Source organism: Delphinapterus leucas, chromosome 19 (genome assembly GCF_059928025.1).
Source record: "Delphinapterus leucas isolate spDelLeu-1000000601 "Yukka" chromosome 19, BTC_Dleu_Yukka2, whole genome shotgun sequence".
NCBI lineage: Eukaryota > Metazoa > Chordata > Mammalia > Artiodactyla > Monodontidae > Delphinapterus > Delphinapterus leucas.
In genome coordinates, this window is record NC_143147.1 from 26791417 (window position 1) to 26805554 (window position 14138).

General features: G+C 51.5%; 1 protein-coding gene across 1 annotated transcript; it reads left to right on the top strand.

The window, feature by feature from the left end:
- The first annotated feature begins 8803 nt into the window (after positions 1-8803).
- LOC111171390 (neuroligin-2-like) lies at positions 8804-13286 on the top strand. The gene is given in 7 exon segments (XM_089901758.1): positions 8804-8930; positions 9781-9930; positions 10104-10289; positions 10412-10604; positions 10973-11569; positions 12362-13045; positions 13047-13286. Coding segments are annotated over 7 exon segments (2115 nt in total). The 3' UTR covers positions 13225-13286.
- The last annotated feature ends 852 nt before the right edge of the window (positions 13287-14138 follow it).

Here is a 14138-nt window from a genome sequence, read left to right on the forward strand (position 1 = left end):
TCTCCTAAAATCCTTTATAAAGTAAACTCCAGTTCATTTGACATACAATTTGATTTACAATTCTGCTGCCAACAAAGATGAAAAGTATAGTCATAAAAAATTTTATACAAGAGTCTGCTAAAGAGTCCAAGACCCAGGGAGGCTAGGATTTGACAAAGGTCCATAGCAAAATAACAGCAATGCTGGAAAGAGAAACTGAGATCTGATTACCAGATTTATATTTTTCCACTACCAGCTAAATACAAGGTTTAATTTCATTTTTCTCCAGGCCATGGGCAAGATAAAGGAAACAATGCAAAGCCTGCGTAATTCACAACATGGATGATCAATTTCTGAATGAGAACGCTGCCTGCATTTTATTTATTCTAAATGACACCTTCTCGTAGTTTACTATCGCTGACATGCTATGCTAAAGTACTAGGAACACAAACAATGTCAACCTCTCCAGCTTTTCAGCATTGTATCTAAATAACAATTCTGGAGACACAACATGTCTCCTTCAGCCATTTATAAATGTCAATAGCTTGATACTCCATAGTTAAAAACGTACAGCTATGGTCTGTGTTCTCCATTCAGCAACTGAATTCCACAAAGAGAGGGAAACTAGTAAAGTGCCTGTTTAGAGGCTTGAGCCTTTATCTCATCAACCTGTGCAGAAGTAAGTACACGTTACAAAAAGCAAACAGGCTAAGAGAACTTAAATAACCTTGTCTAAAAGCATGAAACTTGTGAGCAGAGCTCCAAGTGCGCTCCAGCCACAGAGGGCACACTTCCCTTGTTCTCTTCCTCAGTACGCTTTCCTCTGTCTGGAGCGCCTTCCCTACCCCTTTCAATCTGGAGAAAGTCTGTAGTTCTAAAACCTTGTTCAAACGTCACCTTCTCTGTTAAGTGGTCCCTAACTCCCTCAGTCATCCCCTCCTCTGACTCCCACAGCACTTTTTCCCACCACAGTACGCATCACACGCCAATTATTCACCCATTCATGTCCCCCACCTCCCGTCTCTCCCACCAGCCCCATTACGCAGAGCTCCTAAAGAACCAGGACTTCCTCTTACTGGCCTTTGCATCTATTACACTCAGAATGATGCCTGGGACACAGAAGGCGGCTCAATAAGCGACGGTTTAATTCAGTCAGTGAACGACACTCCCTACTAAACCCTAAGCGCCTGGATTGTACAAGCATCAGCACAGTTTATAAAGCCGACTTACCTCCAACATTTCACGTAGGTTAAGGACGTCCCTCAAGCATCTCTAAGCCCTCCGTCCTCCAACTTCTAACTCATGGCATTCTGCATGGCACCCTGCACAGGACCACCAATTCTTATACACGGTGTATCCTCAAAACGATAATAATAACAACAATAATAATACTACTGCTGATAATAATAATAATAACATCCAAACCCCACCAACTTCAGGAAAGACTGAGACGCCATCCTTCCGGGGAAACACAAGGCCGGATCCAGGGCTCAAACCAAAGCCTCAGGCAGGGGGTCCGCAGCCCACTTTGGGAACCCCCAAAACTCTTACGCCCTAGACTCTCAGGAGGCCTGTCCAGGCCTGCAGAGGCTGACCGCAGCCCACCCGCCGCCGTTCAGTCCCAGAGGTACGGGCTTGGGGCTTCCCACACTGCTCCACCTCGCTACCCCGCCGGCTGCCGCAGCAGCCCGATCCGGACAACCAATCCCGCGACGGCCAGTGGACCACGTGGGCTGCAGCCCTGAGGCTCGGCTGGTGCTAGGAGCAGCCAATCGGAGGGCTAGGCGAACGCCGGGCTTGGGGTGGGGAGAACGGGCGTGAAGGTGCAGGCGTCTTTGCAGTCTCTTCTTGGCGTGGCGGGCTACATGCTCAAAGTTGAAAGCAAGACCCTGAGTGGTCCCCGCCCGCCCTCCAATTCCCTGATCTCCGACCTTGGGGAGACTGACATCCGGAGTGGTTTTGCTGGTGCCTCGTTTCACAACTGGGGAAGGGCGTCTGAGGCGGGCTGTAGAGGGTGTGTGTGCCCTGGCTTTCCAGGAAGAACTATCGATTCAGTGTTCCGACAGTATCGTGCTTGCGCCGAATTCCCGCCTGAGGGCTAGGGGTTGGGGTGGACTTTGATGAATGTGTCCCTCTCTCCCCGACCAGAGAAACTCATTGCTTTGTCAGGGGCTTGGACGCTTCCTGGATAAGCAAGAGGTGCCACTAAATATCAAAGAACTGCGAAAGAGAGCAAGAAAGACTTCCTGGGAGAGGTGGCATTTGATCTGGGTTTTGAAAGATGCGTTGGATTTGGAGATTCTGGGAGAAAATAATTTAACTCCCAAATTAAATGAGAAAGCATAGGGGAGCTTACCAAATTTAGGCAAAGTTGAAACTGGTGTAGTGTTTTCCAAAATTCAGTGAGCTGGAAATACCAGGAGGAAACTTAACAACATAGCTGTCCCCCAGCATCAAAACCAAACGACAAACTCCCACAATCCAGACTTACAGAATCATTAAGGTTGAATCTGGAGTTGGAACCCAGGCGTGTATATTTTTAATAAGTACCCCAGGGGAGATTCTGATTCACACCAAAGTTTGAGGACCAGTGTTAGCGTAAAGAAATGGGGTGATAAGAGATTTGAAAGACAGGGCAAGACTTTGTTAAAGATAGTGGCTTGCTGGCTGTGTAGTTTAGACTACTCTGGAGAAAGTGGGAGATTTAAAGATTTCAGAGTCTGAGGAGATGGGTGATCACACAGGCCCGCGTACCGCAAAAATAAATAAATAAATAAAAATAAAAAGAGATTGAAGGAAGGCAGAGTGAAAGAAGGGAAAGCTATTGCCAAGTGATTGCAATGGTCCAGGTGAGAGCTAGTAAGAAATGGAGAGGTGGCATATGAAGGACAGCAGGAGGAATGTGATGAGTGTCAGATAGGGATGGGGAGAAAGATATGAGGAAATAAATGGAGAAAAATGGAATGTCCTCTGTACCAGACCTATGAAGGACCTCCATTGTACTTTAAGGATAGGACCTCCATTGTACTTTAAGGATAGACTTTAGACAGTGAAGAGAATGGGCCTTTACAAGTGCTGTTTCCTCTGCCTGGTTTTCCCCTTCCTTCTCCATCGCCCTTTCTCAACCTGGTGCATTCTTTTTTTTTTTTTTTTTCCGGCACGCGGGCCTCTCACTGCTGTGGCCTCTCCCATTGCGGAGCACAGGCTCTGGACGCGCAGGCTCAGCGGCCATAGCTCATGGGCCCAGCCGCTCCGCGGCATGTGGGATCTTCCCGGACCGGGGCACAAACCCGTGTCCCCTGCGTCGGCAGGCGGACTCTCAACCACTGCGCCACCAGGGAAGCCCTCTTTTTTTTTTTAAGGTAAGTTTTTTTGCTTGTCTTTATGGAAATGAGGTTAGTCCTTTTTTATGTTTTTTATTTATTTTATTTTTGGCTGCGTTGCCGTGCGCGGCCTTTCTAGTTGCGACGAGTGGGGGCTACTCTTCGTTGCGGTGCGCGGGCTTCTCATTGCGGTGGCTTCTCTTGTTGTGGAGCATGGGCTCTAGGCGCGCAGGCTTCAGTAGTTGCAGCACGCGGGCTCAATAGTTGTGGCTTACGGGCTCTAGAGTGCAGGCTCAGTAGTCGTGGCACACGGGCTTGGTTGCTCCGCGGCATGTGGGACCTTCCCGGACCAGGGCTCGAACCCATGTCCCCTGCATTGGCAGGCGTATTCTTAACCACTGAGCCACCACGGAAGCCCTCAACTTGGTGTATTACTTGCAGGTTTCAGCTCACATACCATCTCATTTATGAAATCTTATCTTGTTCTCACAAGCATAGTCACTGTCACTCCTTAGAACACCCCAAGCACACTGTTCATATGTTTCTAACTCTCCAGAATGGCACTAGAGTGTAGTGGTCATGTATATGGACTATAGTATTTGCAAGCACCATAAACTCTCTGTTCCTCAGTTTCCCCATCTGTGAAAAGGGAATAATGACAGTACCTACCTCACAGAGCTGTTACGAGAACTGAATGAGAACAATGCGATAACACCTGGTGTTATCACATACGTTGTATTGCAATGAGTTCTTTAATACATGTGTTCCCCCTCTAGATTGTGAACAGGACATGTGTCTTATTCTTCTTGCTAACAGTAAAGGCTGCATGGCAGAATGATAGTAAATGGGTTTTGGAATCAGATAGATAGGAGTCCAAATCCCAGCTCTGCTACTTCCTAGGTGTGTCATCTTCAACTTTACTTCCCTGAACTCAGTTTCTTCAGTTATAAGATAGTGAAAATAATGCATGTCTTATAAGTTGTTACGAGGACAATTTGAGATCATCAAAGTTGCAGATCTGGCCCAAAGAAGGCAGTCACTAAATGGTGCAAATGATGGGTGGCCCCAGGACATAGTACCACGTTCAGAACACAGTAGATGCTTAGTAACTGATTACCGAATGAAAAGCTGACGTCATAGGCCAGGCACCATGCTAACCTTTTTATATACATCAGCGCACTTCATTCTCACAAGAACCGTATGGAGAAGGCACTATTATTATCTCCACTTTACAAAGAAGGAATGTGAGGTTTGGATTATCTTAACAAGGCTTTCTAAGCTAAAAAGTGCTAGAGCTAGGATTTCAAGGCCCTTGGTGCTTTAAAAAACAGCTGACTGAATGAGAGAATGAATGAAAGGAGACTTACCCAGAGTCAGGTGGTGGCGTGGTAGAACCAGCACTGTTACTCTTGGTCACCATGCTATCTAGTCTGCTATTCTAGCCGAATCATCTTGACAAATGAATTGAGAGTGAGATGGACGCTGGTATTTGGCAGTTTGTGTCTACTGACCAGGAAAGCTGTGCTATACCCATCTCTGCTGATAACTTGAAATGCTCGGTGAATAAACACAAATAAATTGGGAGCTCTAGTTCTTCGCCAACTGTCAGCAGCGTGGCCAGATCATTTTCCCAAGACCTAGAAAAAAATCACTGTACAAGCTACTGATTTCAAGTTGCTTTGTATCATGAACAATTGCTTTGAGGTATCAGAGCCAGAATGTGAGCTCCTCGCTGGCCTGATAACCTACTATTCATAGCCAGAGGACTTAACTAAGGAACTCTGAAGAAGGAAGAGAAACCCTCTTTGCTCATCTTTCACATTATTCTTCCTTCTCCTGATTTGGTCCCTAATAGTGCATTAAAGAATAAGAAGGAGAAAACAATACAGTTCCTAGTTCTTCTGCCCCAAAAATGTCCTTCCTGTTGATTGGGAAGGAAAAAGGAGGTACTTAGGTAGATTTCAGATTTTGAAGACTCCAAAGCAATCCAGAATCCCAAACTTGAAAGGCAGTGGAAGGAGTAGGGGCATTTGTATTAAATAGACCTGGCTTTGCATGCCATCTCTTCCACTTAACTGGCCATGTAATCTCAGGTTCCGTATCATGTGCCACACTCCCAGCTTGGTCCCTTGTGCCCAAATGCATATGTCCAGTAAATGACGGTCCTTTTTATCTTTCTAAAAGTAAGTGATATCAGAAGGATTTCAGTGTGAGAGTGAAGCTGAGAATTAAGGTAGGTAGTAGAACTAAAAATGAGACTGGGGACTTCCCTGGCGGTCCAGTAGTTGAGACTCTGTGCTTCCACTGCAGGGGGCGCGGGTTCGATCCCTGGTTGGGGAACTAGGATCCCAAATGCTGCGTGGCACGGCCAAGAAATAATAATAATAAATTTTAAAATGAAATAAAAGTGAGACTGAATTTGGAAATGACGTGAGTGAAAAAGGGTTAAAGTTGAAGCTGAGAGCAGATGTCTGCAGTTTACTATGTTGCTGTGCTGATTATTCGTCATGGTATGTATTCTGCCTCCTATCCTGGAAATAACTTTTGAGCCAGACAGGTACAAAGTGTCATGCCAACAAAGCAGAACTCCATAGGAAGAGTAACCTCAGTTAAAAAAAAAACAAACCCGAGGGGGTATTTAGAAACCTATTTCAGAATGCCATTTCAGCATAAGCAAATTGGAGTAGAAACAAAGAGTTGTTTGATGGTTTGACTTACGCGAGAGAAGTATGTTAGTTTCCTGTGGCTGCAGTAACAAATTGCCACAACCTTGGTTGTTTAAAACAATAACACTTTATTCTCTCACAGCCAGAAGTTTGACATACGAGGGCAGAAATCAAGGTGTCAGCATGGGCTGTGCTCCCCTCAGACGCTCCAGGGGAGAATCCATTTTGTGCCTCTTCCAGCTTCCTGTGCCTGCCGGCATTCCCTCACTTGTGGCCACATCACTCCAGTCTCTGCCTCTGTGGTCACATTGCCCCCTCCTCTTTTGTAGGTATCAAATCTCTCTCTACCTCATTCTTTTTTTTTTTTTAAGATTTTTTTTTGATGTGGACCACTTTTTCAAGTCTTTATTGAATTTGTTACACTATTGCTTCTGTTTTATGTTTTTGGTTTTTTGGCCACGAGGCATGTGGGGTCTTAGCTCCCTGACCAGGGATCGAACCCACACCCCCTGCATTGGAAGGCGAAGTCTTAACCACTGGACCGCCAGGGAAGTCCCTCTACTGAATTCTTATGAGAGCACTTGTGATTGGATTTAGGACCCACATGGATAATCCAGAATAATTTCCTCGTCTCAACATCCTTTCTTAATCACATCTGCAAAGACCCTTTGTCCTTGTAAGTTAACGTTCATAGGTTCATGATCGTCATCATCAATGATTGCTGGCCAGTATTCACTTGTTCCAGTTGAACCAGCATCCCCACAAGAGATAACTGTCTCTTACCTGTTTATTTTTTTCACTTGTTTTTTTTAATTACACAAACAATTGATGTTCATTGTAGACCATTTAGAAAATAGAGAAAAGCTAAAGAAAAAAAGGAAAGGAAAAGAAATTCAATGAAAAATCATCTGTAATCCTCTCACCCAGGGGTAGCCAAACCTTCACCAAAGAGTATTTTTCTAGGCTGGGTCTTGTGTCCAACAAAGAGGAAAAGTAGGAAAAAGAGAATAAAAGTGAATAGAATAGGACAAACGATTTGGAAGGTGATAGGTTAATATTGCTCATAATAGATATGTACAGGACAGCTTAATCTAAAATAAATGTAGAGCTTTGAAATGAAATTAACCGTGACAGGAGATGCTTGTATGATGTATAGAAATAACACTCAGCCCTTTAGAGGAGGGACGTTTTAGCTTTGGCCCCTCAATTGAAAACCCCTGAACTTCCCCACTAATACTTCATTCTCTCCCAGAGGTCAGACCCTGGCCTGCCAATCTGCCCTGTCATAGGCTTTTCTTGAGTCCTTATCAGCCTTCCTCAGGGGTCAATGTTATGAAGACTAGGGGAGTCTGGCAGAGTTCCTGCTCCTCCCAGGCTGATATCAAAGGGCAACAGGGGCTGTGACAGAAGGCAAACATTCAGACCAAAGCCAGATGTGGAACTGAAGCAACAAGAGGAAAAGCAAGAGCATCAGGTAAAAATAAATAAATAAAATTTTTAAAAATCTCATTCCTCTCAGTTTATGTCTGAGAGCATGAAGAGCTTAGTAAAATCATAGCTCAGGAGCAACTTGTAAAGGAGAATGAGTGAGAAATTTGGGGAAATGTGGAGCAGATGTTCATATGGAGCTAGACTCTCAGAAAACTTTGTATCTATCATGGTTGTCATCAGCAACCAAGTAACATCAATGAGCCTTGGGAGTCATGAGAGTATAGTTCTGCTAGTTCAAAAGCAATTAGATTTGTTTGTGAGTCCCAGCAGGTGGAAGTTATAGGGAGACAAATTATAGCTGAAAATAAGGAAGATATATATATATATATTTTTTTTATTTTTTTTATTTTTTGCGGTACGTGGGCCTCTCACTGCTGTGGCCCCTCCCGTTGCGGAGCACAGGCTCCGGACGCGCAGGCCCAGTGGCCATGGCTCACGGGCCCAGCCACTCCGCGGCATGTGGGATCTTCCCGGACCGGGGCACGAACCTGTGTCCTCTGCATCGGCAGGCGGACTCTCAACCACTGTGGCACCAGGGAAGCCCAAGACATTTGGACTGTTTTGAAACTTGGGAAATATAACATTTGAAAAAACAATTTTAATCTGGAGCAAAATAACATTTGAAAAAAACAAGTTTAAGTTGGCAAATTGATGACACAATCGAAACAGCAGAAACCTGCTACAGTTTCCAAAAAAAAGCCTGTCCGATGCAGAAAATGCACATTTGAAGCAAATTAAAGAATTTGGACATTGTTGAAAACAGGGCCCAATATCTTGAAGTTTCACCACAAAATTTTGAAAAAGTGCAAAGAACTTTTTTCTTTTTTTCCAAAAACGGATCTTTTTGGTTTCTTGTTTTTTGGGGTTTTTTTTCTTTTCTTGTTGAATCTGCCCCAAGAGCTTCTTGTTTTTTGGTTGTTGTTGTTTTCTTTCTTCTTTCTTGATCCTCTTTTTTGTTGTTGGTTTTGAATTCTTGTCGCCCCAGCCCCCCTTCCTGCTCCTCCCCTTTCTGACTCTCCCTCCCCCCTCGCTGGGAGTGGAGGTGCTGGGTGGGGAGGAGCGGGGAGGAGTGAGGACGTTTAGGACAGGACCTCGGAGGGAAGGAGACCAGCCTGAACTGTTGGAAGGCCACTGGAGGTTCAGGAACAAAGGGAAGAATAGGATTGGGGGAGGACACAGAGAGGGCACTGCCCACCTAGGAGCTCCTGGCCAAAGTCAGGTGGAAGGAGGTGTTATAGAAGGTCCTAAGAGACAGGAGGCAGGAAGCTGTCTGTGGGGGGATGGAGGGGAGTGTCTCAGTGACCTGTTGGTTGACCTTCCGCCAGGAGGGAAGTTCCTAGCGGCATGAGGGAGGCGGGCAGAGGCACTGGGGACCAGCTGTGGAGGCCCAGGCCTGGATCTTATTTGCCCGAGTGCCCAGGCTGGTCAGAGATTGCAGGTGTCAAGAAAGAGGAGGGCCTGGAGGCCAGGGGTGACACCAGCACAGGCACTGTGGCTGCATCGTGGAGGAGCTGCAGGGGCAGGGACCCCGGCAAGCCCTCTCAGACTCCCACCCTCTTCCGGAATTAGTTACCCCTCAAGGGGCCTTCTACATATGGGAGTGATCATGGGATCCTTTGGGGACATGGCAAGAGAAGGGTCCAGAACTCAGGACTTAGGCCAGTTTGGGGGGTCCGAGACTAGAGCTGCACCCTGGCTTCATTAGGCAGGCTCTTTCCCACCCTGCCGCCTCCGGCCACAGTAATTAAGCTGCGGGTTGCCATGGTAACTGGGGAGGCGACCTAGAAAGGAATTAGGGCGAGGAGGAGACCAAGTCCCCAGGGACCCTAGGGCCTGGCACCCCCTCACCCACAGACCAGGCTACCATGTGGAGCTGAGGCCCACGGCCTGAGTCGAAGGAAACGCCAGGACCCTCCCAGGATCTCTAGCTCCAGTGGCAGCCTTGGGAGCTCGCTCTTCCTAGGAGCAGGAAGGAGATTTGCTGTGTGTGTGTGTGGGGAGGGTTCCCCTGGGTCCAGCAGATGCCCTGAGGAGGGCCAGCCCCCAGCCCTGCCTCTGCTAGGCTTCTTGGAAGGTCTGCCAGGCATGGGGAGAAGTGCTGTAGGGCACACCGGCAGGAGGTGGGGAGGGATCTTCTGCCAGGGCTAGCTGGGGAGGGAGGGAGGGGGATCTGGTCTTGCCCCCCAGGGATGGGAGTGACATGTCCTCTGAGCTCTGGGCTGGAACTCAGCAGGCCTGGGAGCTGGGCGGTGCTGCTTCTGGTCTGACTGTGTCCTTGTCCCCCACCCCCCGGCCCACCTACCTGCCCCCTCCCCACGCAGATATCTGGGACTCCGGGAAGAATCCGGTGATGCTGTTTCTGCATGGTGGCTCCTACATGGAGGGCACCGGGAACATGTTCGATGGCTCTGTCCTGGCCACCTATGGCAACGTCATTGTAGCCACACTCAACTACCGGCTTGGGGTGCTCGGTGAGGGTGGGCAGCCAACTCTAGGGGCTGGAGTCTGGGAGGAGGGCCTGCCGGCAGGGCTCCTCTAAACCCAGCAGAAGCAGAATGGCTTCTGGGTTGGACTGAGCTGCCCAGAAAGAGGGCAAGCGTGCTGTGACACACCCAGGAAGCCCCCTTTCTTCCTCTACCCCCAGGTTTTCTCAGCACTGGGGACCAGGCTGCAAAAGGCAACTACGGGCTCGTGGACCAGATCCAGGCCCTGCGCTGGCTCAGTGAGAACATTGCCCACTTTGGGGGCGACCCCGAGCGCATCACCGTCTTCGGGTCTGGGGCAGGGGCCTCCTGTGTCAACCTTCTGATCCTCTCCCACCATTCGGAAGGTACCAGCCACCTCCTCAGCCTGTCCCTCTTGTCCCCTTTCTCACACCCCCAACCCCACCAGGTCCCCCTTCTCCTCCCTCAGGCTGATACAGCCCAGCCTAAAGCCTGCCGGTCCCACCAGGGCTGTTCCAGAAGGCCATCGCCAAGAATGGCACTGCTATTTCTAGCTGGTCTGTCAACTACCAGCTGCTCAAGTACACACGGCTGCTGGCAGCCAAGGTGGGCTGTGACCGGGAGGACAGCGCCGAGGCCCTGGAGTGTCTGCGCCGGAAGCCTTCTCGGGAGCTGGTGGACCAGGACGTACAGCCCGCCCGGTATGGGGGTGGGAGAGGGCCAGGTCCAGGCCTCCATTCTCCTTGCTGGTTCCAAGGAGGTTGAGGGTGAGAGGTGCCCGCAGGCCACAAGCATTCCATTTAGCCAGGAGAGGTGGACTTCAAGGCCCTCCCGGGGCCCTGCCTTCTCCCAGAAGCCTTCCCTAGGCAGAGGTGCCTAAAGAGAGCCAGTGTGCACGAGGCTCCATGAAGTGCTTGAGGGAGGACTTCCTCCTGAGAGGTCAAGTACCCTGAAGGGCTCAGAAGGTTTTAACTAGGGGAGAGGGGTCTTCTGAGCAGAGGACTCAGCAGGCTGTGAGCTGAGAGGAGGCCGGTGAACAGGTGATGCGACCTTGACCCCTTCTCCCCAGCTACCATATCGCCTTTGGGCCTGTGGTGGACTGTGACATAGTCCCCGATGACCCTGAGATCCTCATGCAGCAGGGAGAATTCCTCACCTACGACATGCTCATCGGTGTCAACCAGGGAGAGGGCCTCAAGTTCGTGGAGGACTCGGCGGAGAGCGAGGACGGCGTGTCCGCCAGCGCCTTCGACTTCACCGTCTCCAACTTTGTGGACAACCTGTATGGCTACCCGGAGGGCAAGGATGTGCTGCGGGAGACCATCAAGTTTATGTACACGGACTGGGCCGACAGGGACAATGGCGAGATGTGGCGCAAGACCCTGCTGGCGCTCTTTACCGGCCACCAGTGGGTGGCACCGGCTGTGGCCACCGCCAAGTTGCACGCTGACTACCCGTCCCCTGTCTACTTTTACACCTTCTACCACCACTGCCAGGCTGAGGGCCGGCCCGAGTGGGCAGATGCAGTGCACGGGGATGAGCTACCCTACGTCTTTGGTGTGCCCATGGTGGGTGCCACCGACCTCTTCCCCTGCAACTTCTCCAAGAATGATGTCATGCTCAGTGCCGTGGTCATGACCTACTGGACCAACTTCGCCAAGACCGGGTGAGGGCCAGAGGGGCTGGGTCGGGCATCCCTGCAGGTCAGGGCACACGCCGCCTCCATCCTCAGCCCCTTCTCTCCCTCTCATTCACACGGCCATCATTCCTCCATCAAGGCACTCTTGCCTTCTCGACTCAGACACCTGCCAGACAGCTCCTCCGTGTGTGTTGGAGATGCAGAAGAGTTGGACAGGGAGGTCCCTGTCTTTTCTGGGGGGCGGGCTCACTTGGTGCCTTTGGCTCTGAGTCTGTCTCTCCTTCCCTCCCTTGCCCACCCAGCTCTCTCCTTCTCCTCCCAGAGCTCGGCCCTCTGAGTGCTCCCATCTGTGTATCTGAGTGTGTGTGAGGGTTTGTGTCTGTCTATTGCTGTCTCTGCCTCTCTCTCTTGAAATCTATTGATATCTCTGCTTGCTTTGATCTGGTTACTCTGTACTCGCTGGTTTCCCCCTGGCTGTCGCTCATGTCCTTTTGTGTCTCTGTTTCCATATGTCTCTATCTCATTCATTCTCAGACTCTGCCTCTGTCACTGGTGGTCTGTCTCTTCCCTCTCTGCCCCTCTGTCCTCATCTCAGACTGTCTCTGGCAGTCTGGCTTCATCCCTATTTGTCTGTCTGTCCGTCCGTCTCTGGCAGTTTCTCTGTCTCTTCGTATCTGTCTCTGTCTCTCTTCCCGTCTCCCCAGCTCTCTGCATCTCTGTCCATCTCTCTCCCCATTCCTCCCATAGCACGCCCCCACCCCTGCCTTTCATGGGAGCCTCACCCTTACTCCTCCTTTCCCTAACCCCCTGTGTCCACAGCGACCCCAACCAGCCGGTGCCACAGGACACCAAGTTTATGCACACCAAGCCCAACCGCTTCGAGGAGGTGGTGTGGAGCAAGTTCAACAGCAAGGAGAAGCAGTACCTGCACATCGGCTTGAAGCCACGCGTGCGCGCCAACTACCGCGCCAACAAGGTGGCCTTCTGGCTGGAGCTCGTGCCGCACGTGCACAGCCTGCACACGGAGCTCTTCACCACCACCACGCGCCTCCCTCCCTACGCCACGCGCCGGCCGTGGCGCCCGCCCCCTGGTGCCCCTGGCACTCGCCGCCCCCCACCTCCGGCCACCCTGCCGCCCGAGCCCAAGCCCGAGCCGGGCCCCCGGGCCTACGATCGCTTCCCTGGGGACTCCCGAGACTACTCCACGGAGCTCAGAGTCACCATGGCCGTGGGCGCCTCCCTCCTCTTCCTCAACATCCTTGCCTTCGCCGCCCTCTACTACAAGCGGGACCTGCGGCCGGAGCTGCGGTGCAGGCGGCTCAGCCCCCACGGCGGCTCGGGCTCCGGCGTGCCCGACGGAGGCCCCCTGCTCCCTGCTGCCGGCCGTGAGCTGCCAGCCGAGGAGGAGCTGGTGTCGCTGCAGCTGAAGCGGGGCAGGGGCATCGGGGCGGAACCTGCGGAGGCCCTGCGCCCCGCCTGCCCGCCCGACTACACCCTGGCCCTGCCACAATTTGCCACTGTTGGCCCCCGGGGCCCTGACCCTGCTGCCCAGCGGCCTGGGGCCACCCCCTCCCACGCCGCCCCCCTCCCTCCATCCCTTTGGGCGCTTCCCCCCGCCTCCCCCCACCGCTACCAGCCACAACAACACGCTCCCCCATCCCCACTCCACCACTCGGGTATAGGGGGTGGCTCGGGGAGGCCCCCCTCCCCGGCCCTCCCGGCCAGCTCAGAAGGCAGGGATGAGGACTTGGCGACAGGCTTTTGTCGTGTGGAGCTGTGACACGTCGAGGTGCTTTAGGTGGTCAGGGGTTTCCTCGCCGGGATGTGTGCGCTTCTCCCGCGCGGAGTGGCCCGTTCTCTTCTCCGGACCTGGGCCTTTGAACAACTGGTGGGGGGTGTTTTTTCCCCTCCGTCGTCTGGACACCCGTCTTCGGTGTGTGGGGATGTGGAAGTATTTTCCCACGTGGAGGTGTGCTTTCTCACGAGGGGGTGAGAAACCATGTGCAGTGTGAGGTTTATTTTCCCGCCCTGGACACATGTTGGCTCCCTCAAAGAATTTCTGTGGGGATTTGTGCCCCCACCTCCTCCCTCCTCCCACCCCCTGGAGACCCTGGAAGTGGTGTGTTCACAAACAGTGACCCTTGGCCACCGGACGACGCAGGGTGGTGCCTGGGAAGTAGCGAGGAATTCACAGCCCCCCTGCCCTGCCCCCAGCCCTCCCGCCCCAGCGAAGCATGTGTATCCCCCGTGGCACAAGTGAGGTGAAGCACGGTCTCCCCCGGGCAGGCCTCGCCTTCCACAGATGACAGACACACATTCCCTGCCGTGGGGAAGGGAGGAGATCTTGCATCCCTGTGCTGCCTAGGAACTTGTCTTCCCCTGGGTCCAGGATGCATTTCTGAGTGGAAACATGTTCTTGCATGTGGATGTACGTTTTCCCATGCAGACGGCCCCTTTCTCTGCAGCACTTCCCTGCATCTTAGGGCCTCAGGCCCAGCACTTAACTTCTCACACAGCAGGTGTGAAAGGACTTCAAACTGACAGAAGCTGAGGGGGAGGGACAACCCTGAGGAGATGAACAGACCCTAAGCTCTGC